The sequence below is a fragment of the Lithobates pipiens genome, unplaced genomic scaffold (genome assembly GCF_037356315.1).
Source record: "Lithobates pipiens isolate NorthernLeopardFrog02 unplaced genomic scaffold, aLitPip1_a1.2 Scaffold_16, whole genome shotgun sequence".
In the NCBI taxonomy this organism is placed as follows: domain Eukaryota; kingdom Metazoa; phylum Chordata; class Amphibia; order Anura; family Ranidae; genus Lithobates; species Lithobates pipiens.
Window position 1 is genome coordinate 530,190,420 of NW_027507748.1, and position 25,346 is coordinate 530,215,765.

Sequence of the window (25,346 nt, forward strand, 5' to 3'; positions counted from 1 at the left end):
GCCCAAAAACATTATTATGCAGCATGCCAAGCCTTAGATGTGCATTTTGCTTTATTTTCACCTAATGCACCACCCAGTAAGTCCATTATTTTTCACATTCATTTAACAGATCAAGCTGTCCAGCAAAAGTGACAGAGGGTTGAGTCAAACCATTTACCTCAGGGGGGGCTTATAATGGTCAGCTTTGTTAATTTATTTAAAACCTTTATCCCAAAAGGAAAATAAACTGTTATACATGCTTTAAAAAGTATTAAACTTTTGGCAGTGCTATTGTACAATAACCTACAGTGGATACTCCTCCATCCACAATTTTAGCATGGATGGGGGAAATTATTAATTTGATCTCGTTCAGTCCAAAATAAAATTTGAGCCTAGTATAAAGTATGTATGGCCTCTTTTTGCATTACCAATCACAAACCAATCCAAATCAGTTTTGAAACTGATTGACAGCTTGACTACTTTCATTCTTTCTTTTACATGTATTTTTTTTAATTTTATGGCATACAATCTTCAATGACATATATGTATTTTAAGCGGGATTCTGTCTGGGCATGGTTGTTCCTTTGCATGAAAAAGAACAGCTGCAAGGGTGCAGGGATTAGTAAAAGTGTATAGCATTTATTAATAAAAACATTGCACACTTACATCAAAGTTAGTTGTAAAAGTGCAGAAGAGGATCATGTAAACACTTTCAAGGACGACACCTGATAAACTGGATTAATAAGTCTCCATTGGAATGCCAGACCCACCAAGAGATAGCAGCTGGTGGTGTCTATGGCCATAATTTCTGAAAATGCCTAGTAGTTGTGAAGAATCCCTGAAATAGGAAGGTTGAAATTGGACTAAAGGCTGTAGGAAAAAGTCCACATACTGGGACAACCCATTTGTAAAATGCTTTGATAGGCCTACTAGTGGGGTTGATAGGGTCCTTATGGACCTTGGGCAAAATGTAGAAATTAAGGGTTTTATAAAGGTCTCTATGGAGAAACGCCTATTCTTATTTGTCGACAGGACAGAAAATGGATTTGGGTCCAGTGTGGACCACCTGGATATAATTGTTCAAGAGTAGTACACCCTCAGAGACTGTTCCACCAAACCACAGCTTCTCTAATGTGTTCAAGGCCACTAGATCCTCAGTGTCCCAATCTGTTGAGTGTTATTCAACAGATTGGTGGAATGTAGTTCAGTGGCACTGGTTGTTCCTTCTTGTCATAGCAGCATTTTAGTGTCAATATATGTAGGGTAATTAGTGAGTGAAAACTTAAGACCTTTTTTCAATAGGGAGATTTCCTGAGGGGAAAGTGTATAAGAGGATAGGCTGAATTTTTTTATCATGTCTGAGGTGGTCAATATTGGCAGTAACTGGGGTCTGGGTATTAGTAAGGAAAGGAGAAATGGCCTTTGCACACTATTGGAGGAAACTGACATTTTCAATGGTATTGGTATTGGACAATCCACAGGATATATCTTTATTGGAACTGGTTTTGTGTCTGACCCAGTGTCTCCTATTAAGGGCAGAGAAAGAATCTTGATTTTTGGATTTCCTCATGTGACCTACATCAAAGTTGGATGTTGGCGTTATGCCGCGTACACCCGAGCGGAATTTCCGTCAGAAAAATCTTGGATGGTTTTTCCGACGGAATTCTGCTCAAGCTTGCTTGCATACACACGGTCACACAAAAGTTCTCTGAACTTTCAACTGTCAGGAACGCGGTGACGTATAATACTACAACGAGCCGAGAAAATGACGTTCAATGCTTACAAGCTTGTGTCAAATTGTTTCCGAGCATGTGTAGGAATTTTGTGAGACAGAATTGCTACAGACGATTGGAATTTCCAACCCGTAACTTTTTACGTCGGAAAAATGGAGAACCTGCTCTCAATCTACACATGGTCGGAATTTCCGACCAAAAGCTCACATCGGACTTTTGCTGGCGTAATTTTTAATCGTTTGTACAGGTCGTTCGACTCATGAGGGGCACAGATTAGATGTTAGAGGATGGTTATATGCACCCAATGTGCGCAGCCAAGAAGAAGACCTTCTGTTCTTTATAATAATGAAGATCAGATTCTAGTTTCTTGGGATGTTTTTTTTTGTCACTGTAGCCTACTCAGTTTTTTTACATTTTTGCTGTAACATGGAGAATCATTTGTCATATAGACTGATTTTTAGCATCCCCAGAAGTCATGTCTTACACACGATCGGACTTTCCGACAATGAAACCGTGGAATTTTATCTGAAGGGTGTTGTCTGAAACTTGTCTTGCATACGCACAATCACACAATTGTTGGCCAACAATTACAAACGTAGTGGCGTACTAGACGTACTATGTGGTTTTTCAGCGCTTTAGCACCACCCTTTTGACTCTTTCTGCTAACTTTGTGTTAGTATAAGTTTGGTGAGTGTTGATCCGTGCTTTTCTTTTCTTGTTTTTAATTTAGTGCTTTTCAGTTCGTTTTTGAAAGGCCGTTCGTCAACCAGACATGTTGTGGAATCGGAGGAGATAACGTGTTATTTATTATTGGCTTTAGAGTTATTGCTTTGACATTTTTTGGTTGAATAATGATTTGATTTGGTATATTTTCTAAAATTTTGGATGCATAGAATGCACTTTTTGGTACAGTTCTATTGGCAGATAACATGTCTAATTTTAATTAACATTTTTAATTTGTTTTCTTTTTTAATGCACAATAAAAAACCTGTGGAGAATAATACTTGCCAATGTGTTTTACTTCAAATGACATTTTGGGAGTAGGCAGGTACATTTTAAAAAACACAATGTAAAATCCGCCAACATCCTGACATCGAACATTTTACGTCGGAAAGTCCGATCGTGTGTATGGGTCTTTAGGAAAAAAATTAGGCTGCTTTCATTTCTAACTTGTTTTGGATGAAGCAGGCTTCAGAACTGGGATCTTTATCCTTTACTCACTAGCAAGTACTTCACGGATATGTTACAAGTATAAGCATATCAGCTTTTGGGATACACATGATTTGGCAAGATTTGCTTATACAAGAATTACCAATCCGCTGCATGATTCAGTGTAATTTTGTGCGCAGTTAGGCTGAGGCTCTATGCACACTAGCCTTTTTTAAGCTCCTAGAACCTATAATGAGGATTTTCTAATTCTGCTCCTAGAAGCTAATAGTGTTATCCCAATTGTCCACGCACGCTATTTTATGCTAGAAGCATTTTTCAAGCTTCAGCATATACGGGCAGAAAAAAATTGTGTTGTAGAGTTTTTGGGATTGTTTTCCTGGCAGAAAAAAATGCTAAATGCTCCTAAAGACTACTAAAAATGCCCTTAATAGGTTTTTTCTTCATGTACTGTAAAAATGCTAATAAAACACTAAAGATACTAAAATGCTATTACAAGTTGGCACACAAACATTATCAGCATTTATCATCTATCGTTTTTTGAGTTTATAAAAAATGCTAGTGTGTATGGATCCTTAAAGGAGAAGTCCAGTCTGAGTTCGCTTGGCTAGGCTTCTCCAATGGGTCACAAGAGTGCAATTTGCTTTGCACTCCTGTGACCCGTTTTCAGTAGAGAGCGTTCTGAAGTCCGCTCTCAGGTGATGTCACAGAGATCAGTCCAGGCACTGCCTCATCATGACAACAAAGTCTGGATCCCCCTGCCCCTCCACAGCTCAGCGCTCCTGTGAGCATGGAGGAGCAGAGCAGGAGTTGTTGACTGACAGGCAGCAGCTCTCCGCTCGGGGAGCTGAGAGAACCAAGCAATCGGGGATATTCAGTTGCTCGGTTCTCAGTTTAGTGACACCGGGGGACAGATGCAGCATCAGTCCGATGCTGCATCCACCTAGGTAAGTACGATGGGTTAAGAAAAAAAAAACCCATACTTCTTTTAATTGTGGTAAATTTCAGGAATGCTTTCAAATATTTTTTTTTTTTCATTGAAAATAAATGATTTTAAAAAACGTTACTAGTTTTTATTAAAATATTACTTACAAAAAATATACGATTTAAAAGAATTGTAACTATTTCAAGGTAACAAGCCTGTTTCTTCTTAGCAAGAACAGGTAGTCATTTTACAATGTATTTTAAAGCACACCTGTGCTCAGATTTTGACATTAAATTATTCACATGTTCTTAACAAACAGCAAAGAGCTTTAAAACAAGCCATCCCCAACTCCCTAAGTGCTTGTGTAGATAGGAAATGAAAGCATGTTTACAGGTGCATTTAGCTTGCTTTTGAGTTTTGTTTAAGATGCTTTTAATGCTACACTAAACCCAAAAACAAAAATTTCAAAAGGTAATGTATTCCAGCTTACCTATCCTAAGATATTGTTGTTACATTAATCTTTATTCTTTTTTTTTGGCAAGAACATTTTTAGAAAATATAGAAAATACCTGTTAATATTGGTAAGATACAATATGCTAAAATATGGTTTTGTGGTGTAGATATCCTTCAAGTTCTTTCTGATCTCCTTTTGAGCTGTTTTTGTACTTCCTCTGACTTGTATTGGGGAAAAACAAAAAATGACTGTATAAATAAAACCCTGTCTCCTCCATTTTTAAACTTAGCAGTTGTATGATACGATCAGCTCTCATTGGCTTCTGTCTCTTTATGTAATCCTAGGCAGACTTATTGATTTTGAAATCAAGGCTCTGAGGAAACCATACTATTTTTTCCAGAACACGTCTGGAAATGCCCGTACTTAATGCTTGGAATAGACCTGGTTGATGCAGTAAGACCTCCTATGTCTTGTTACTTTGCTCAGTCTTGCCATTGTGTAATGGCGTGTACACACGATCGGAATTCTGGCCAGAAAAAGACAGATGAGAGCTTCGCGTAGGATGAAGTCACATGTCCAAGTGATGATACGTGTAGGATTGGACTAGGAGGATACCGGAAGTGACGTCCGGAGTATGAACGTGGAGCCCGTTCGTCTGGTGCTGTCATTTCGTTTTTACTTTGCCTATACATTATATGTTTAAATGTGAGTACCCAGGACTAAGTCCTTTTTAGAATAAAGTCTGCTTTTATTACATACTTCACTATTGGAGCTCCCTCTTTTTTCCTATGCATATGAGTAATGGTTTATGGCTGAGGACCTAGAGGGGACCACCTATATTACCTACACCATCTTATTGCTGGAATTAATATCTGCTGTTTACCTCACAGCAGTGAGGTAAGGTAGCCATTGCACCTAGTGTTTGGACACTGATTTTTTGAGGAGTCACAACATCACCGGTGGAACCTTTTCTCTGCTCACAAAGTCATTATATGCTTATGACACAGAGTGGATTCACATAGTGCATGTTGCAATACGGATTGCTGCTTTTTTGCTATAGACAGAGACACTATCACTACTATGGGATACTAATCATTGTTGCACTTTATTGGACATTGAATTTTTTATTGCTTTGTTCATATTTGCTAATACACATTTTTATTCTTTATTTTTTAACTTTTATTATATATTGTGTTTCACACTATATGCACTTTTTGGATTGTATCATAATTTTGAACTCTAATATATACATTATAGTTTGGCTATATTTTTCTGGCACTGGATGCACTTTATTTTAAGAGGGTCCTTACCGTCATATTGCATGCGACTGGATTTTACCGAGTTGGCACTGATTCACTATTTTGAAAGTGTTAGTAGTTATTCTATTTGTGTATTATATATTGATTTATACGTATATCAATTTATTTATTTGTATTAAGTGTGGAGCGCAACACCATTCAACATATACACAGCATATCTTCTTAGGGGAGGGTTTGAGCCCCTGCCGGTGTTTTAGCTGCAACCATACGTTTTTCTTTATTTGTTTAAATATTGTGGCGCGAAGATAATTTATAACTACTACTATTAGGCTCTATTATGCAAATGTAGATTTGCTTTCCTTGGAACAGTTGCACCGGCTATTTCAACAATAGAACTACGGCCAGGCTTTGGACACTGAAAAATTTAGATATTAATTACATGCAATAATTAAAGTGATTGTAAACAATCAGCTTGTAAAACAATCCATTCAGATTAAAATAGAAATGAAAGGCAAAACATTTTTGTATAGATAAAAAAAAAAAATTATAAATACCCTTTTCCCCTTTTATATCAGTGATCACATTCCCTCTGTTCTCAACTGCATAAGAGCTGGGGGGAGGAGAAGCGACAGCACACGGAGCTTCTCAGTGATTAGCTGTGCAGTGGGAGAGTGTCAGGACAAGTCTGATTATTGGAGGAGTGTACACCAAGTTCCCAGCATAGCTAGAGAACTGACCACGCTGTGCTCTCCTGCTTAGTGTGATCAGTTTTTAATAGGAAAGCGGGGGACTAGCAGGTACACTAGTAATTTCACATAAAGTAAGCAATACAAAGAGAACAGGAAACTGTGAATTAAGTCATACTCAAATTTTACAATAGCCAGTCCTTTAAGTTTTATTACAGCAGCTCATTTCACATTTCTCCCCTCTGCTTCCCTATCCCAGCAATACATTTGCAGCCTGCAACCCTTTTAATCTCAAAGGTAAACACAGGGAAGTTACATAGGAACAAGGGGAAGCAGAGTGCTAAGACATGACGAAAAACGTTACTGCTCCCATTAAGTACTTTGAGAATTAAGCACTCAATGCTGGCAGGTACAGAGGCCATTGAGGGCGTGTTCTATGGTCAAACTAGTCTAAAACAAAATGACTAGGAGAATGTCTTAAATTTCTCTTAGATTTTTTTGGTATATTACCTATAACTTACCCATAGTGCAATGTAAATTTAGGGTCTATATCAGGAGTGGAGCCTGATTCTGGGATGATGCAAATCCAAGTGTACATGAAGCTACATTATCAGTGATCATACAGTGGCCAGAGGGAGAGGACAACAGGTACAAAAGAAGCCCCAGAGATTGCTATGGCAGCAGTAGCAAAGCAGCAGCAAGATTACAGAGCGGTCAGTAAGAGTCGGTTCACACTGGGGAGACTTGTCAGGTGACTTAGCCGTCTGACAAGTCGTGTTCCGTTCTGTACAATGAAGCCATTATAATAGGAGCGACTCAAGTCGCTCCGACTTAGAAAAAGGTTCCTGGACTACTTTGGGAGCGACTTGCATTTATGTCTATTCAGAAGTCGTTTTGCAAGTCACCGATCAAGTTGTGTGCAGGTCGCTTGAGGCAGTCGCTCTGCAAGTCGTGCTGCCTCAGTGTGAACCGGCTCTGAAGGAAGTAGAATTAAGAAGAAATCTGCCATAATATCCGTCCATGCTGCGCACAGGATTCATTTAGCTTACTTTACTCATTTAGTAGATCAACTCTTTTGATATTTGAAAATATATTTACTTTATTGTCTGGCCATACCTGACAAGGTAGTTTTTTCTTTTTTTTCAGTGTTTGCTTCTTCTGATCTTCTTCCCTTTTCTAGGTATTATGAAGATGTAGCATGCTCTACCAATAGGTACAGTGCCTTGCGAAAGTATTCGGCCCCCTTGAACTTTTCAACCTTTTGCCACATTTCAGGCTTCAAACATAAAGATATAAAATTTAATTTTTTTGTGAAGAATCACGAACAAGTGGGACACAATTGTGAAGTGGAACGAAATCTATTGGATATTTTAAACTTTTTTAGCAAATAAAAAACTGAAAAGTGGTGCGTGCAAAATTATTCGGTCCCTTTACTTTCAGTGCAGCAAACTCACTCCAGAAGTTCAGCGAGGATTTCTGAATGATCCAATGTTGTCCTAAATGACTGATGGTGATAAATAGAATCCACCTGTGTGTAATCAAGTCTTTGTATAAATGCATCTGCTCTGTGATAGTCTCAGGGTTCTGTTGAAAGCGCAGAGAGCATCATGAAGACCAAGGAACACACCAGGCAGGTCTGTAATACTGTTGTGGAGAAGTTTAAAGCCGGATTTGGATACAAAAAGATTTCCCAAGCTTTAAACATCCCAAGGAGCACTGTGCAAGCGATCATTTTGAAAGGGAAGGAGTATCAGACCACTGCAAATCTACCAAGACCTGGCCGTCCCTCTAAACTTTCAGCTCAGACAAGGAGAAGACTGATCAGAGATGCAGCCAAGAGGCCCATGATCACTCTGGATGAACTGCAGAGAACTACAGCTGAGGTGGGAGAGTCTATCCATAGGACAACAATCAGTCATACACTGCACAAATCTGGCCTTTATGGAAGAGTGGCAAGAAGAAAGCCATTTCTCAAAGATATCCATAAAAAGTCTCGTCTAAAGTTTGCCACAAGCCACCTGAGAGACACCCCAAACATGTGGAAGAAGGTTCTCTGGTCAGATGAAACCAAAATCGAACTTTTTGCCTACAATGCAAAACGATATGTTTGGCGTAAAAGCAACACAGCTCATCACCCTCAACACACCATCCCCACTGTCAAACATGGTGGTGGCAGCATCATGGTTTGGGCCTGCTTTTCTTCAGCAGGGACAGGGAAGATGGTTAAAATTGAGGGGAAGATGGATGCAGCCAAATACAGGATCATTCTGGATGAAAACCTGTTGGAGTCTGCAAACTGAAACCTGAAACTGGGACGGAGATTTATCTTCCAACAAGACAATGATCCCAAACATACAGCAAAATCTACAAAGGAATGTCTCACAAATAAACGTATCCAGGTGTTAGAATGGCCAAGTCAATCGAGAATCTGTGGAAAGAGCTGAAAACTGCTGTTCACAAATGCTCTCCATCCAACCTCACTGAGCTCGAGCTGTTTTGCAAGAAAGAATGGGCAAGAATTTCAGTCTCTCGATGTGCAAAACTGATAGAGACATACCCCAAGCGACTTGCAGCTGTAATCGCAGCAAAAGGTGGCTCTACAAAGTATTAACGCAAGGGGGCCGAATAATTTTGCACGCCCCACTTTTCATTTTTTTTATTAGTTAAAAAAGTTTCAAAAATCCAATAGATTTCGTTCCACTTCACAATTGTGTCCCACTTTGTGATTTTTTCTTCACAAAAAATAAAATTTTTATATCTTTATGTTTGAAGCCTGAAATGTGGCAAAAGGTTGAAAAGTTCAAGGGGGCCGAATACTTTCGCAAGGCACTGTGGGTGCTAGTATAGGATTTTTGCTAGGAAGACTGTCAGCACAGGTAAATTTAGGCAGGTGTATGCTTTAAGCTAGGCCTGTCTGTTTTGATCTGGAGGCAGGGAGTGGTTAGAGTACCAGTGGGTGTGACCACCTGTGCTCTAGTTCTGAGGCGCCTCCCCTGCTTCCAGGGAGAATCAGGGAGAATGTTCTGGAAGAGGGGCAGGGCCAGGAACTGGAGTGGCCGGCAGCTCATGTGGGCGCCCTGACCAATCCCCAACTGGTATTGGCAGGGGCGGGTCTCCTATATAAGCTGAGGTAAAATGCCACTGGGGGGAGTAGTCAACTGGGAGAAGCGGAGAATTAAGTACTAGACAGCAGCAGGAGGCCATCCCCATCGGGGGGGGGGGGGGGGATGTGGAGACATACCAGGGAATCTGTGAGGCAACTTCGCCTTTACACGGTCATTGGCAAAGTCCTTATCATTACACAGTCATTAATAAGGAGTCCTGGATCAGAGGAGAGACTGTGTCAAATCGATGTAGCCTGAGGGCACAGGATTTGCAAGTTGGGCTGGCTGGGAACAGTAATCCACCGCCCAGAACATTCTTTTAAAATACTAATCCTCTGGGGAGAGGTACTGCAGGCCTCTAGCCTAGTAGCAGCGAGCAACTAGAGCCAGCATGAGAAACTATTCAGGGTGGGTTATTTTGCTTACAGAAGAAAATGTGACAAAAAATTAATATGCTACAGTACAAGTTTGTGCAGGAGGAGAGGCATTCTGTGAACACCCTTACACGGTCAAGGGTGATGTCCTCATCTTTATACGGTCATAGATGAGGAAGTTCTGGAATCAATAGTCTGCAGGAGTTATGCAGAGGAAAAGCAATAGTCTGCAGGTATTATGCAGAGGAAGAGCAATAGTCTGCATGGGGATGCAGGGAAAAGACTGCAGCTGTTACACATGCGCATCATTCCTTCAGGCTCAAACTATGTGCTAAGTTATAAAATCTCTAAATATGATGGCAAAGTGATCTATCCTATGGGCATCGCATATACCCCTTTCCCCCAACCAAGTTGTACCCACCAATAAAAAAAAATAAAAAAACACAGCAAATTACTTTTCAATGTCTCTGCAAGTGATATATGGGAGTCTGGCAGCGGGGTGATATGGTGGATGTTTGTTACTAGAGCCAACTACACCGCTACAAAGACATAAAATAAGCAACAAAAAATTAAACACTTGACAGTATGACATATAGGTTATCCAGTAGTCAAATCTTATATTATTCCTATTTATTGACTGATTTTAAAGTGCAAATTTATGACTTTGCATGACACTGACCAAAACAATAATGTTTGTAAACACAGTTCTTAAAGGGAAAACCATTTTTTGTGAACTTCAGACCTGCGCTATAGCCGAATGACGGCTACAGCCTGGACCTACTTTGCCGGGAGGGCATGAATAGACATCCTCCCGTGCTTGAGCGGCCTGTTCACCCTTTGCAGGGCACACACAACACGCTCTGTGATCAGCGAGTCTATGAGACTCAGCTGATTATAGATTGGCGTAAGGAGTCGATCCCGTCCCCTTACCATGTGATCAGCTGTCAGCCAATGATATCCTTTAAACTTGCCATCTTGCATCTCCAACCAGTACATATACAATATTAATTTATATTACCAAATTAAAAGAACAATTTTAAAAATCCCCTTTTTTTAGCCCTAAGTAAAGAAAAAATATAAAATGACTAAACATTTCCTTTAAGGAGACAGTGGTCTTGAGTATTCTATCCACATGTAAATGCTGTTACAATATGATACCATGAAAACGAATACTGACATATGCTTTGGTAAGCAGTGTTTGGTCAAGCTCATATGCAGTGCTACTATTTGATTGTTATGCTAAATGTGACATATTATACCTTTTTGTAGTAATTTGTACTAAAAATTGTGATTTTTAAATGAGCTGTTACTCAACTAAAGATCTGCCCACTGAACCTATTAAATAGAATCATGAAACTATAAACCATCAAATGTTAGGGTCCTTTCACACGGGGCGGATCAGTTCTGATCCGCCCCGTGGATATCCGTTTGCTCAGCGGGGATCACTCCGCCGATCCCCGCTGAGCAGGGAGATGACAGCTCCGTCTCTGCACACTGCGCAGGGACGGACCTGTCACAGCGCCGCTCTCCCCTATGGGAGATCGGATGACGACGGACCGCAGTGCCCGTCGTCACCCGATCCGATCCGCAGACGGATGGAAAAATAGCTTTTTCCTCCGTCACACTTTTTCGGATCGGAGCGGGTCGGATGTCAGCGGACATGTCACCGCTGACATCCGACGCTCCATAGACCTCTATGGAGCACCCGTTCAGGTCCGCCTGAAAAACTGACAGGTGGGCCTGAACGGGACGTTAGTGTGAAAGAGGCCTAAGGCTCCAGGCACACTATTGTTTTATTTAAGCTCCTAGAAGCTGTTATTAGCATTTTTTCTGCTCCTTGAAGCTAATTTTGTGATCTTCAGCGTCTAGGAGCAAAAAATAAAACATTTTGTTCAGTTTTTGTCGCGTTTTTCCAGCTGCTAGCAGCTTTTTTTTTTAGCTTTTTTTTTTTAACTTTGTGTACAGCAAAAATGCTAATAAAATGCTAATGCTCCTAAAAGGTTCTAAAAGCTACTAAAATGCTACTAGAAGCTGGCACAAAAATGCTATTATCAATTGTTACAATAACTCAAAATATGTTCTCAACTGATTTATATTATGCTGACCATACATTATACAATACCTTCGATCATTGTAAAAATCTCTGTTTTATCTACCATAAACTATGTAGTACAGCCTGATTTGATACAAATTGAATGGAGTATATGCTTGTTTTCATTATGTAATCATACACACCGTTTTCATAGATTCTTTCAGTGCTAGCTGTAACATCCTTTCTTCCTCCTGGTCCTGTGCAGTGACATATAGAATGTAAGAGAAGGTATTCAAAATACAATAGAAGCAGTCAGTATATATTTTTATGTATACAATATTAATTTTTGAAAGCCCATGGCAGTGAAACACACTCAAAAACTTCACCTGGTGCCCAAAAAAATTTGCACATACAAAGAGTGAAACACAAAAACATTAAAGTAAAAAGTGTACTAAAGCACTGATATGAACTAATAAATAAATATTTGACAAATACCGTATTTATCGGCGTATAACACGCACTTTTTACGTCTATACCCCGCTGTCTCTATCCCTTTCAGCCGCTCTCTGCGGCTTGCGGGTATTTACGGCTATCTTCAGCCATTCTCGGCTATTTTCAGCTGTTCTCTGCTATTTTCAGCCGTTCTTGGTGGCTTTCGGAAAGCCGAAAGCTGCCGAGTATGGCCGAAAATAGCCGAGGACAGCCGAGTGAGGCCAAAAATAGCAGAGAATGGCCGAAAATACCCGAAGACCGTCGAACGCTTGAGAACTACCGAGCGACGCTGAGATACACAGGACATCCGCTCTGTATCTCGGCAGCGCCATTTTTAAATGGCAAACACAATAACAAGACTGCAAATGACTGACAAGGCTGCAAATGACTGGCAAGACTGCAATGCAAGGCTGCAAATGACTGACAAGGCTGTAATGCAAGGCTGCAATTGACACTGACAAGGCTGCATTGATGGGCATTTAAATGTAAGTTTTTTTCATTAAACTTCCCTCCTAAAAGTTTTTTTCTTTTAAATTCCCTCCTAAACTTGGGGTGCGTGTTATACGCCGGGCATGTTATACGCCAATAAATACGGTATTAGAAGAAGACCAAATAATATAGCTGCAATTATTGTGTATGTGAACTGATATCACACAAAAAAGTGTTGTTTATATTTAGAATGTATAATGTGCTAATATTAACATCCCAATATAACACGGTGTAACCTCCTAATGGTTAATCAGTGAATCATGTGCAAAATAAGTAAATGGAGCCTATTATAAACATAACATCCTTCACCATAACAAAATCCTAAAACTAAATATCAATGTAATGATAAATTATTAAACACAATAAAAAAGAAAAATGAAATATAATAATGTGATCAACCACAGTGCAAAATATCTCGATAGGACAGCATACCACTGTGAATAAATGTAACGTCTTTAGTGATTGATGAGTTTAGACAGGTTTCAATGAGTAACCCCAATGATAGAACTGCCTTGCTCATATCTTCAGCTGCTCATTAGCATGGGCTGGCTTCTGGCTTTCAAAGAACTTCCGTAGTATGAAACAACAAAAGAAAAAGACCATTGCGCAGAAAGTATATTGAATATTCCCTATAAACAACGGGTAAACTTCACTCACACTTTCCAGCAGAATGAATCGCATATGGTAAGGTCAGTTGCATACAGCTAACAGCTGGGATCTCCTCACACACCAACACACCAACACACAACACTGCTTGTCACTGGCTCCTCCCGACCGGTTTCATCATTAGACATGTGCCTTTTTCAAGGGAGACCATGTGATGACCTTGCGTAGCATTTATAGTGTGCATGCCGGTTGCCATAACTGACCTGACCATATGCGATTCATTCTGCTGGAAAGTTTGAGTGAAGTTTACCCTTAATTTATACGAAATGTTCAATATACTATCTGCGCAATAGTCTTTTTCTTTCATACTGCGGAAGTTCTTTGAAAGCCAGAAGCCAGCCCATGCTAATGAGCAGCTGAATATATGAGCAAGCCAGTTCTATCATTGGGGTTACTCAATGAAACCACGGTGTAACGTCCTAATGGTTAATCAGTGAATCATGTGCAAAATAAGCAAATGGAGCCTATTATGTTATTTATAATAGGCTCCATTTGCTTATTTTGCACATGATTCACTGATTAACCATTAGGACGTTACACCGTGTTATATTTGGAGGTTAATATTAGTGCATTATACATTCTAAATATAAACATAAAAACATGCAATGGGTGTACACAAGCACTCTAAAATCAGAGGGCCTTGCCCTAATTCCCCGGGGTGTTAGGCTCCAGGAGGGGACTGGGGTACTTTAGACTTTAGACTTATGCCGCGTACACACGAGCGGATTGTATGGCGTACTTAGTCCGTCGAAACACATTTCAGCGGACAATCCGCTCATGTGTGGGCTTCAGCGGACTTTTTCAGCGTGCAGTCCGGAGTACTAAGAATTTTGGTTTTTCCGAAATTCTGTCCGTCGTACTTTGGTTTCAGCGGACAATATGGTCGTCAGTATGCTAGTCGGACGGACTAAGAATGACGCATGCCCAGAAAGGATTTACAGGGCGTTGCTGTGTCTTGGACTTCCTATTTCTAGTCCCGTCGTACGTGCTGTACGTCATCGCGCAAGCTTTCGTCGGACTGTTTGGGTATCCGTGTGTGGTCAAGTCCGTTCAGTGGAAAGTACGACGGACTGTCCGTCGGATTGTATGACGGACTAAGTACGCCATACAATCCGCTCGTGTGTACGCGGCATTAGTCCATTTGGCCGAAACCAGATGGACCCCTTTCTCTGGAGGGTCTGCCGAAACAGATCCACCCAAGTACTTGGTGGGGCTCCCTCAAAAGGAGACCCCATGAGAGAAGGTGAACCAAGCCAGAAGGCCATGTCCACCCCCTCCCAAGACTTTCAGGGCAGGCCCGAGGACCTACACCCTACCAGTCACACGTGCAAAAAACGTGACAAACATAACTTTATGAATTAAATAAAAGAAAGTGGGGAGAAGGAAGCGGAGAGGAGAGTGAAAAGTGGTCATTGTGTGAAACAATGACCAGGCCTTCTGGCCAGGAATCAAAAATTCCTCTGGTACCAGCCAAAAGGCCCGGCCCAGGAGGCAGGTGGAAAAATAGTGTGATATGGTGCGGTGACCATGGTGCCATAAATCAAAGTGACAATCGCTCACAGTGACTTTACGGCACCCCTGGACTGCCACTCCAGGGGCACATACACCATGGGCCTCTTTTTAGGTCTGACCCTCAGCCTGACCAGTGCGGCCAGGTTTTTTGGGAAGAGCTACGACAAAGCAGCCTCCACCGGTACTAGCCCTTCCAGGCCCCCAGAAATCTGGCGGATTTGCATAGCACCACCCCGATCCCTCTTCAGGGTGACACTAGCCCCTCCACCGGATGCTGACAGGAACAGCAACCACACCAATCCTAGCCAGAAGGCCGGGAAAACCCAGCCCTTCAGCCAGACCCAGTGCAGCACCCATCCTCACCAGGAGCACCCTTCTGGCCTGCTCAAATGTAAACAATATTAATGGAGAAGCTAAAATAAAAGTAATGTAATTACAATATAATTGTTCCAGTCTTGTTCTTCACCAGATGGCCTTCTTTCCTATAAAATAAAGAACTCATTGAGACTTTACATTTTACAAAAGCTGTGCACGTTACGTGTCAGTCAGTCCCTGATGTAGCTGCTACAGTTAGGTCTGCTTAATAGTCCGTTAAATAATATTTTTCTTGATACGAACAGAAATCATTATAATTGTTTATGCAATCATTACTATCCATGTTATTTATTATGGATGATACATTCAAATTACCAAGATCTATATTCTGGTTTGACTAGATTTCTTGGTTTATAAAAATAATTTCAGAGATCTGACTTTTACATTTGAATTTTTATAATTACTAGCTGTTTTTTTTTTCTTATTTCCTATTTTCTAAACTACTTCATGATATATATGCTAAAATTTGTCACTGAGAAAGAAAAATAAATTTCCCGTTCTGACAGATCAAGACATGAAAGCAAAACTGGGGTGGGGGGTGTTGATTTACTAAAACTGGAGAGTGAAAAATATGGCGAAGCTCTGCATAGAAACCAATCAGCTATTTTTGTTTGTCAAAGCTTAATTGAACAAGCTGAAGTTAGAAGCTGATTGGCTACCATTAATAAATCAATGTGTAGACATGGGAATTGACTGATTTTTTATTTATATATATATATATATATATATATATATATATATATATATATATATATATATATATATATATATATATATATAATATATAATATATATATATGTATATATATATATATATATATATATATATATAATATATATGCAATTGATTATATTCATGTAAATTATCATATTATAGACTAAAGTTTTAAAGATCGAATTTTTGTATAGTTCTGCTTAACTATCGCCTTTAAATGTTCATCCAAATACTGTATTAACATTAAAATTATTGTATTCTTTTGTAAATTCTTTACACATATTAAACTACCGGTACACATTAGTGGACAGTTGATTGCAAAGACCTGATCAGTCAAACATTAGGGTAGGTTATAACAAAAAGCTGGAGAGCACTCTATATAAATATGGGTCCAAATTGCAAAGGAAACTAAAGGTCTTTTGTTAGTTTTATTTATTCACGTTAAGAAGCCTATAAACTGATTTAATATCACATTTTTATGATTTGTATAAAACTTTATATTTTACAAACAGTCTTTTAATTAGCAGTTCTGTATGTAAAAATGCTAACTAGGCCGTGAGCACAGCACTATGTTTGCTTTTAGATGCACTGTAAAGTGCCAAATGTGGCACCGGAGGGGGGAGGAGATGGATAAGCGGAAGTTCCACTTTTGAGTGGAACTTCCCTTTAAATAAATATTTTTTTCTATGTCCTGGCTGGAAAGATTGTTCAGAACAATGACACCTCAAACAGGAGCAGTGGGAGGAAAGTTGGAATGTCCTTGCTGAAGCATTTACTGTTAGTAAAAAGCTCAGCTAGAAGAGATCATGATTTGGGACTGACATAGAAACATAGAAAATTGATGGCAGAAAAAGACAGAGTAGTTCATCAAGTTTGCCTTTTTTTTTCCCGTTAACTTTATTGTCTGAGTAATGAGATCAAATGAGGGTCGACTGTCCGATGTTAAGGTGGGAGAAAATGTGGGTTATTGTGACTAAATGTCTTTAGTTTGATAGTAACATAAAACTGAAAGATCATAAACGAAAAGAAAGGTTTTAGATCTCAAAAGGACGAATTTAGTTGATGAATTAAAAAAACAAAAACAAACAACAAACTTGGGTAAAATGGCAGGAATCAGTGGACACTATTAAAGTCTCCAATCCTGCAGACAATTAGACTATATGTCAGGCACAATAGGAAGAGTAAGCAGGAGAAAAATTATTATAGTTCATTGCAGAGGTAAGTGGGATAGTAAAGGATAAAAAAAATCCTCATATTGGAGATACAACAAAACAGAAAATGTAGCTGATAGACAGCTATTACAAAGCTCTATGTACCTATATAGCTACAATGAATTATGCAAACTATACATCTAAACTTAGACCTTTTCTGGCATTACTAACCAATTTTCTCATATAGGCTGTTTTACAGCAAGTGATAGAGGAAATAGTGACATATTGAGACAAATCTGTCACAAACACAATTTTTTTTTTCTCATTCACCTTTTAGACCCCAATTATCCCTTGGGCTTTACCTAACAGCATGTGAGTATTCTAGTACACATTGGGGTGTATTTACTAAAGGGAAATCCACTCTGCCCTACAAGTGCACTTCAAGTACAGTCGCTGTAGATCACTGTAGATCTGAGGGGAAGCTCTGCTGAATTTATCATCCAATCATATGCAAGCAAAAATTAGTTTTTTTATTTTCTTTGCAAGTCCCTCAGATCTACAGCGATTGCACTTGCAGTGCACTTGTAGTGCAAAGTGTATTTGCCTTTTGCAAATAACCCCCCTTATAAGTATTGGTGTACTAAATGAAGATATTATTGAAAATGAATGCTTGTAATATAGTCTGATATTCATTTTATTTTTTAGCACCTCATCTCTCTCCTGAGCAAGCTATCTTGCAAACCGCGTGGAGATATGACTTTGCTTGAATGCAACATAGTCATCCATATACTGTATAGTATCAATCTATAAATATAGATGGTTTGATCTTGTTTAAATGTAAAATTGTGAGTCTTGATATATATATAAAAGTGATGTTTTTAAATATTTATTTATACATAAATCATCTTTTTAGCTTGCATTGTTTGCAAATATTTTAGCACCGTTAAAGTGGTTGTAAACTCTCCCCCACAACTTTGTTCCATGTAAATCAGCATAAAAAACCCCTAATGAACACTGCTTGTAGAGATCTCCTTATTTGCTTAGTATTGTTGTAATCCTTTTTGTTCTTTAGAATGACGTCACTGAGCATGGCCAGATCTCCCCTGATTTACTGGACTTTCTATGTGCTTGTCTATCTGTTATCAGGACTTCCTAAGGCACACCACTGATATCCCAGGAGGCTGCAGAATCATTCAGAGCTTCCTCCTACACACCATGTGACCATGTGACATCACATGCAGTGGAAACCTGGCCATTACTGCAGTCTTATCAGTTGAAGCTGATTAGACTGACAAAGACAAACATTAGACAATCGGCACAAGTAAATACTATGAAATAAAACAAGTCAGCTATGAACTGGGAAGCAGGGTTGCCATAGAAATGTTGGATTGAGATGGAGGCTTGGTTAACAGTACAGGAAGTGCTCAATGTAAGGGCGGAAATACACTCCACTGTGGACTCAGAAACCAATACTTAAGATGGTGCTGCCTAACCCCTGGAAACAGTCTTTCTTTAAACAGCAAGTAATATGTGATTTGGGCTGGATTACAGTGGCTATAGTTTGATAATTACTTATTATAATGGACTAAATGAAAAGAAGCATCAGAGTGGGAGAGTTTGCTTCATCTTTAAGTATAAACTATAATTTTTTAGACACTATTTGATGGGAATGTGGTGACAAGACATACAAATCATCTGAACCCTTTCAAAAAGGATTGGATGTAATGTTGGCCACAACTACAGAGGAAAAAAGATATGGGAGTCCTTATTTCAAGTGACTGTAAAATGAGCAATCAGTGTGGCATAGTAGTGGGGGAAGCAATTAGAATTCTGGGGTACACCACTAGAGGCATGAACAGCAGAAAGAAGGTGACCCTGATTGTCCTATATAGATTGTTAGTTAGACCTCACTTAGAGCTTGGGTACAGCCTTGAGGTAAGAAGGGAAAGGGGGTGCATAACTAAAACCTTTAAAAACAGTAGAGGTGTGAATAAGCTTTGGAAGGGCAGTATTTCCAAAATTAAGCTAAAATCAAAACCCTGGCCTCAAACTGGCAGCAGGGAACTTCAAACTAACCTTAGAAATTATTATTTTAATGAAGAACTAGTTGATGCTTGGAACAGACTTCCAGCACAGTTAGTGAGTCCATCAACAATAAGAAAACTCAAAAATGCTTAAGACAAACATAAATCTATACTCAGAGAAATGCCTTCAAACAAAGAAAAAAACACAAACGAAAAATAAATCAACAAAGGGCAGACTTGATGGACCACTTGATCTTTTTCTGCTACACGTACATTTCTCTTTGTCTCCTGCAATACCAAACACATAGTTTCAAGAGGGCAGCTCAGGGCATCTTAGCACTGGAATGTTCTTTACATCCAATTTGCTTTGTGTAAGAAGCAGCAATGATTCTACAGTGATGCTGTATTACAGAGGTGCATTACAGGATCAGCAGATTATATACAAAAAAAATTATGATCTATACTACTCAGGAGATAGGATATGCTTATTGTATGAATCTTAATGTCTAAGCCCTTGTACACACGGTCGGAAATTCCGACGGAACATGTCAGATCGGACCGTGTTGTCGGATAGTCCGACCGTATGTGGGCTCCATCTGACTTTTTCCATCGGAATGTCCGACCAACAAAGTTTGAGAGCTGGATATAAAATTTTCCGACAACATGATCCAATCGGACTTTGTCCGATCGTTTGTAGAGAATTCTGATCGGACAAAGTTCCACGCATGCTCAGATCAAATTACGAGACCAAAGCTATTGGCTACTAGCCTGAACGTAGTCCCATCGTAATGAACGAACATCATCACGTTCTGAACGATCGGATTTTCAGACAACTTTGTCCAACCGTGTGTATGCAACACCAGTTTCGGACAAAATCCGTCTGAAAAAATCTGACGGATTTTGTTGTCGGAATGTCCAACCGTGTGTACAAGGGCTAAGACAATATTAAATCCAATACCAAAAATGTAATATATTGCAGCCTACCAATCATTAGATGTAGTGGCTGTATTAGTTTCCTTTTTAGGCTTTTTCTCTGTTTGCACCTGGTGATGCAGTCAGTGACATATCTTGGGGGAGATTTAATAAAACTGGAGCAGATTCTGGTACAGCTGTGCATGGTAGCAAATCAGCTTCTAATTTCAGCTTGTTCAATTAAGCTTGGACAATAAAAACTGGAAGTTCCTATGCAAATTTGCACCTGATTTTGCACACCCCAACAATTTTAGTAATTACCCCCCCCAATTATGGCAGACTTTCTTCAGAGCTTGACTCCCTTAACTGACAGAGCTGCACCAGATTTTGCACACTCCAGCACCCTCCCCCCCTTTGGACAGCAGCATTGTCAATCTGGGGGAGGGGAGAGTTCGATGCAATAGCAGATTTAAATACACTAAACAAATTGAAGCCAACCTCCAGCTAACAGCATTTAAGTAGTTACAGCAACAGTTGTGTTCCTTTTTGGATAAAGGTTTTACATAAATGAAAGCCAATCATTGTAAGCACCCCTTTCAGTGGTAAATGTTTTTTCTCAACCCTGTAACCACTACATCTGCAGGACAGTGTGTTTTGTTGAAAAACAATAGACTTACTAGCTGGATCACAAGGTGAAAATAAAAGAAAGAAAGCCTAAAAAGGAAAATGAATGCAGCCATCATAGCTAAGAACTGGTAAGCTGCAATATAATAAATGTTGGCTTTGGGTTTAATGCCGCTATCATTTTCAATGTCTACTGAGGTATACCTTTAAACAGCAGAGAAATTATATCTAATTATCTGCTGCTTATTATTCAACGTTACTCCCTGTTAGCTGAAAACCCATAGTTTGTGTTTATTTTGATTGTTTACTCTGAAAATCTAAGACACATTATATTAGCACATTTGAATCAATTTGTAAATGATTATAATAAAATTAAACTCTTACCCATGCACTTGGTGTTCTCTCATAGCTGCTGTAGGAAGAACTATTTGCAGGCTGTGAAAGTCGGTCAAGAAATTCACTATTTTTCCTAGGGTTAAAAAAATACGTGCTTTAAAATTATTTTCAAATATTACAATAAAAGATACAGAAGCCAACATTGAAACACCTTTAAAATGTATTTAATGGATAGAGCATTGAAATACATCAAAAGCAGCATGGAGGTTGGAGTCAAACATTGGTTTGTTATACAGTGACTTCATACCCCTTGAAATTTTCCACACTTTGTCATGTTACAACCAAAAACGTAAATGACCAATAGTTGTCTTGTGGGCAGATTCTCCCACCTGAATTGTGGATCTCTGCAGCTCCTCCAGAGTTACCATGGACCTCTTGCCTGCTTCTCTGATTAATATTCTCCTTGGCCAACCTGTTAGTTTAGGTGGGCGGCCATGTCTTGGTAGGTTTGCAGTTGTGCCATACACTTTCCATTTTCCGATGATAGATTGAACAGTGCTCCGTGAGACATTCAAAGCTTGGGATATTTTTTTATAACCTAACCCTGCTTTAAACTTCTCCACAATTTTATCCATGACCCATCTGGTCTGTTCCTTGGTCTTCATGATGCTATTTGTTCACTAAGGTTCTTTAACAAAACTCTGATGACTTCCTAGAATAGCTGTATTTATACTAAGAATAATTACACACAGGTGGACTTTATTTACTAATTAGGTGACTTCTGAGGGTAATTGGTTCCACTCCATTTTAGTTGGGGATATCAGAGTAAAGGGGGCTGAATACACACTCTTCAGATATTTATTTGTAAAAAAATTTGAAAGCCATTTATAATTTTCCTTCCACTTCACAATTATGTGCCACTCTGTGTTGGTCTATCACATAAAATCCCAATAAAATTAATTTACATTTTTGGTTGTAACATGACAAAATGTGGAAAATATCATGGTGTATGAATCCTTTTTCAAGGCACTGTATCTCACAGGGGCACTAGAGAGAAGACTTCCTTGCTAGAATTCCTGAATCTGCCAACTTATTCTGACTCCTTCTGCTATAATCTCTATAATGTGAAGTCAGCGAAAAATCCATTGGTGAGGATTACATTCATGGCAGCTGAGCTGACTCAAGGTGCCCACACATATGAAGGTATGAGTCATTAATGGAAAATATACTGCTGGAAGGTGTATATTTGCAGTTTGCAGACAAGTGCAAGTTCCCCTCCATCCAGTAGGTTGCACTGTGCTGTTATGCAGGTGGAGTGAAACTTCACCTATAGGTTCTTTCTATATTTAATACCCAAGTACCATGTATAGCTTATTTCTATATTTGATATATTTATTTGATCTTTTTCCAAGGTTTCTGGGATGTGGAACCTAAACGCCACCTTTAGGTTCTTTCTGTAACAGATGGAATGGAGTCCAATTAGAGGAATTGTCCCCTCATGGACTTTGTCGATGTCTCAGAGGAATCAGATGTTTGATTCAACCCTGCAACCTCTAGTGACCTTCGGTGGCTATCTTGGTGCCAGACCTTTTAAAATAGGTTATCTGCATCAATCAGGTGTGCCTGTAGCAAGTGGTAGGTCAGGGACAGAGACCCCACCTATTAAGGAGAGTGAAAAGCACAGCTTTACTTTCACAGAATTGATTATTTATATGGGACAGGTACACAGCAATTTTTTTTACTATAGTTACAGAATTGGATTAAAACTGCCAGCTGGACCAATTTTGTGTTCTTATTTTTGAGACCAATTGCTCGCTACCTCTTTCCTCCATAGCTGTCCATATGTTAGTTCTAAAGTGGAGATCTGTATACCAAAATTGTGCTATTTAGTAACCAAAATGCTCATGATGCTCTAAATTTATGTTGAATCCCAACATGTATGCTGCTATAACAACCTAGTAGAGAGAAATTGTTGTGAAGACAACAGAAGTGTGTTTAAATTGTATATTCATACTGCTATTCATCAGTTATTCCCATTTCAAATTGTTGGTAGGTTTGATATGCCTCTGTGATTAATTTAAGATTACATGCATATACAATGTATAGATCTACCATGATATACTTTAGCAGCCAACAACACACTATATTGGCCCCTGAAGGTAACTCTGCAATGTGTGTGGCTCATATCCATTCCATGTATATTATTGGATATTTTTCTATAAATAAGCCTGTACTTTATGCATACATAGGCCTGCCATATTTGTTTATTAGATAGTGTTGCTTTGCTTCCAGTTTTGTGGTGCTATGCAATGGGTATTCTTACTGTCCTTATATATGTCTTTAAAGTGTATGCATTCTTCTGCTAGCTTATTTTTTGCAGTCTGAGTCAAGTTAGATAGACTTCCCTTCAAACTTGTCATCTAGGCACACCAGGAAATAAGAAAGATTTTGAGGTAAATTTGATGGAAAAATCACCTCTTTAACAGATACAGGTGCCCACTATCAGAAACAAAGGGGTGAATCTGCCCAGCAGGGACAGGGAGGTTCCCAACCCTTCCATATGCTTGCTAAATATTAAAGTAGGAGTTCAGTCTAAAGCTATCTAAGCTTAAAGTGATTGTAAAGTCTCCTTTTTTTTCTATAAAAATAATAAACATGTCATACTTACCTTCTCTGTGAAGTGAATTTGCACAGAGCAGCCCAGATCCTCCTCTTCTTGGGTCCCTCTTCTGTGCTCCTCACAGCAAGCAGCTTGCTATGGGGCACTCGAGCTGAGTCACAGCTCCCTGTGTCCAATCAGACACAGAGCTTTGGCCCGGCCTGGTCCCCTCTCTCTCCTGATCAGCTAGCTAAATTTGATTGAAAGCAGTGGAGAGTCTCTGATGGCCGAAACACTCGTGGACATCGTTGGACAGAGATGGGGCTCAGGTAAGTATTAGGGCAGCTGCTGCACACAGAAGGCTTTACAACCCCTTTGAGCCTGCTCTCACCCCCATTCTAAGCCCTTTACTAATTAGCCTTCAAAGGAAATGTGGATACTTAGCTAATCTAAGTTGGCTCCAGTTCGGTCAAGGGATTGTCTCCCAGCACTGGCTTCAAGGGAGAGGGGGGAGAATGGACAATGGATGCCACATATGGTTGATGTTATTGCCCGGCAACTGCAGCCATTGCAGCTGCTCTCTCCTCTCCCTGAAGCCAGATGCTAGAGAGATCGCATGACTGGACTGGAAGGCCTCTAGATAGGTGAGAATAGACATTTTTTCTTTATAAGAGAGTTAGTATAGGGCTTAGAATAAGGTTGGGAGTAGGTTTAGGCTTAGATAACTTTAGTCCGTTCTTCTACTTTAGCTCTGGTTCACACTGGTGCGTTTTGTCATGTGATTTGACGTGTCAAATCGGCAGTAATTGCCGTCAATGGAACTGTCCTAATCTTTCAAAGATTTAAAAAATTAGTTTCTGTACTACTTTTTGCGATTTTGGGCTGCGATATGATTGATATCTGTGCAGAAACCTGCACATATGTCTCTGAAATCGTGGCCAAAATCGGGACTGCCATGCGGGAGTGAAATTGTGCGAGCTCAGAACTCGCACGGCTTCATTCCTCCAGCTCAGTGTGAACCTGGGCTTAAGGTTAGTGGCAATCTTAGGAAGGGTGCAGGTGATCGGTCTTTCATTATTTCAAATCATCAATAATGACTTTGACTTTGTGTTTTTTTTATTTGTTATTAATAACCTCCAGTTACCACAAATGAACAATACTGACTGGGTGACATTAACAAAATATGGATAACATAACAAAGAACCTTATCAAAACTGTCCTAAATAAATAGGCCAGCATTCTCATAGTAGAATATAGTAGCTGCCATTGTCCTTTCACATAAAAGGCAGCATTTGATATAGATTAGCTGGTGCAATCTGTTTGCACACTTTACACTAGAAAATACCGTTAGATTAATGTGCACAGCTTGGAAAGCAAGCTCATAGGCATTCAATAAATTGCTTTCATTATTACACTCCGGAGAGCCTCTTTGAAAAGACTATAAAAGCCTAGTTTTCTGCCTGTTAGCTAAATAATTGACCTGCCTTTAAATCACCAGGAGGGAGTAATTTGCCTAAAACTAAAGAAATCATAAAACAGTTTAAGACAAAACTAAAACTTCAGAATCCATTGTATGATGTAAAGCATGTCTGCACTTTGATTACTAACTACTACCTTGCAGGTGATATAATAGACAAAGTGTAAAATATCCAGCGCAGCTCTTATACAGCTTATTCTTTGTTGTCATTATGAGCGCACAACTGCAGTCCTACAGCTTTACAAATATTGGATTAAAAGA

The 25,346-nt window shown here is 39.4% G+C and overlaps 1 protein-coding gene across 3 annotated transcripts in view; it reads right to left on the reverse strand.

Annotated features, from left to right (window-relative positions):
- EPSTI1 (epithelial stromal interaction 1) overlaps positions 1-25,346 on the reverse strand; it is a 169,685-nt gene that overhangs the window by 55,646 nt on the left and 88,693 nt on the right. For all 3 annotated transcript variants that reach the window (XM_077483195.1, XM_077483196.1, XM_077483194.1), the window contains exons 7-9: positions 21,058-21,142; positions 15,310-15,354; positions 11,917-11,970 (exon numbers count right to left, since the gene is read on the reverse strand). In XM_077483195.1, the coding sequence (XP_077339321.1) occupies positions 11,917-11,970; positions 15,310-15,354; positions 21,058-21,142 (184 nt within the window). The remainder of the gene's footprint in view (positions 1-11,916; positions 11,971-15,309; positions 15,355-21,057; positions 21,143-25,346) is intronic.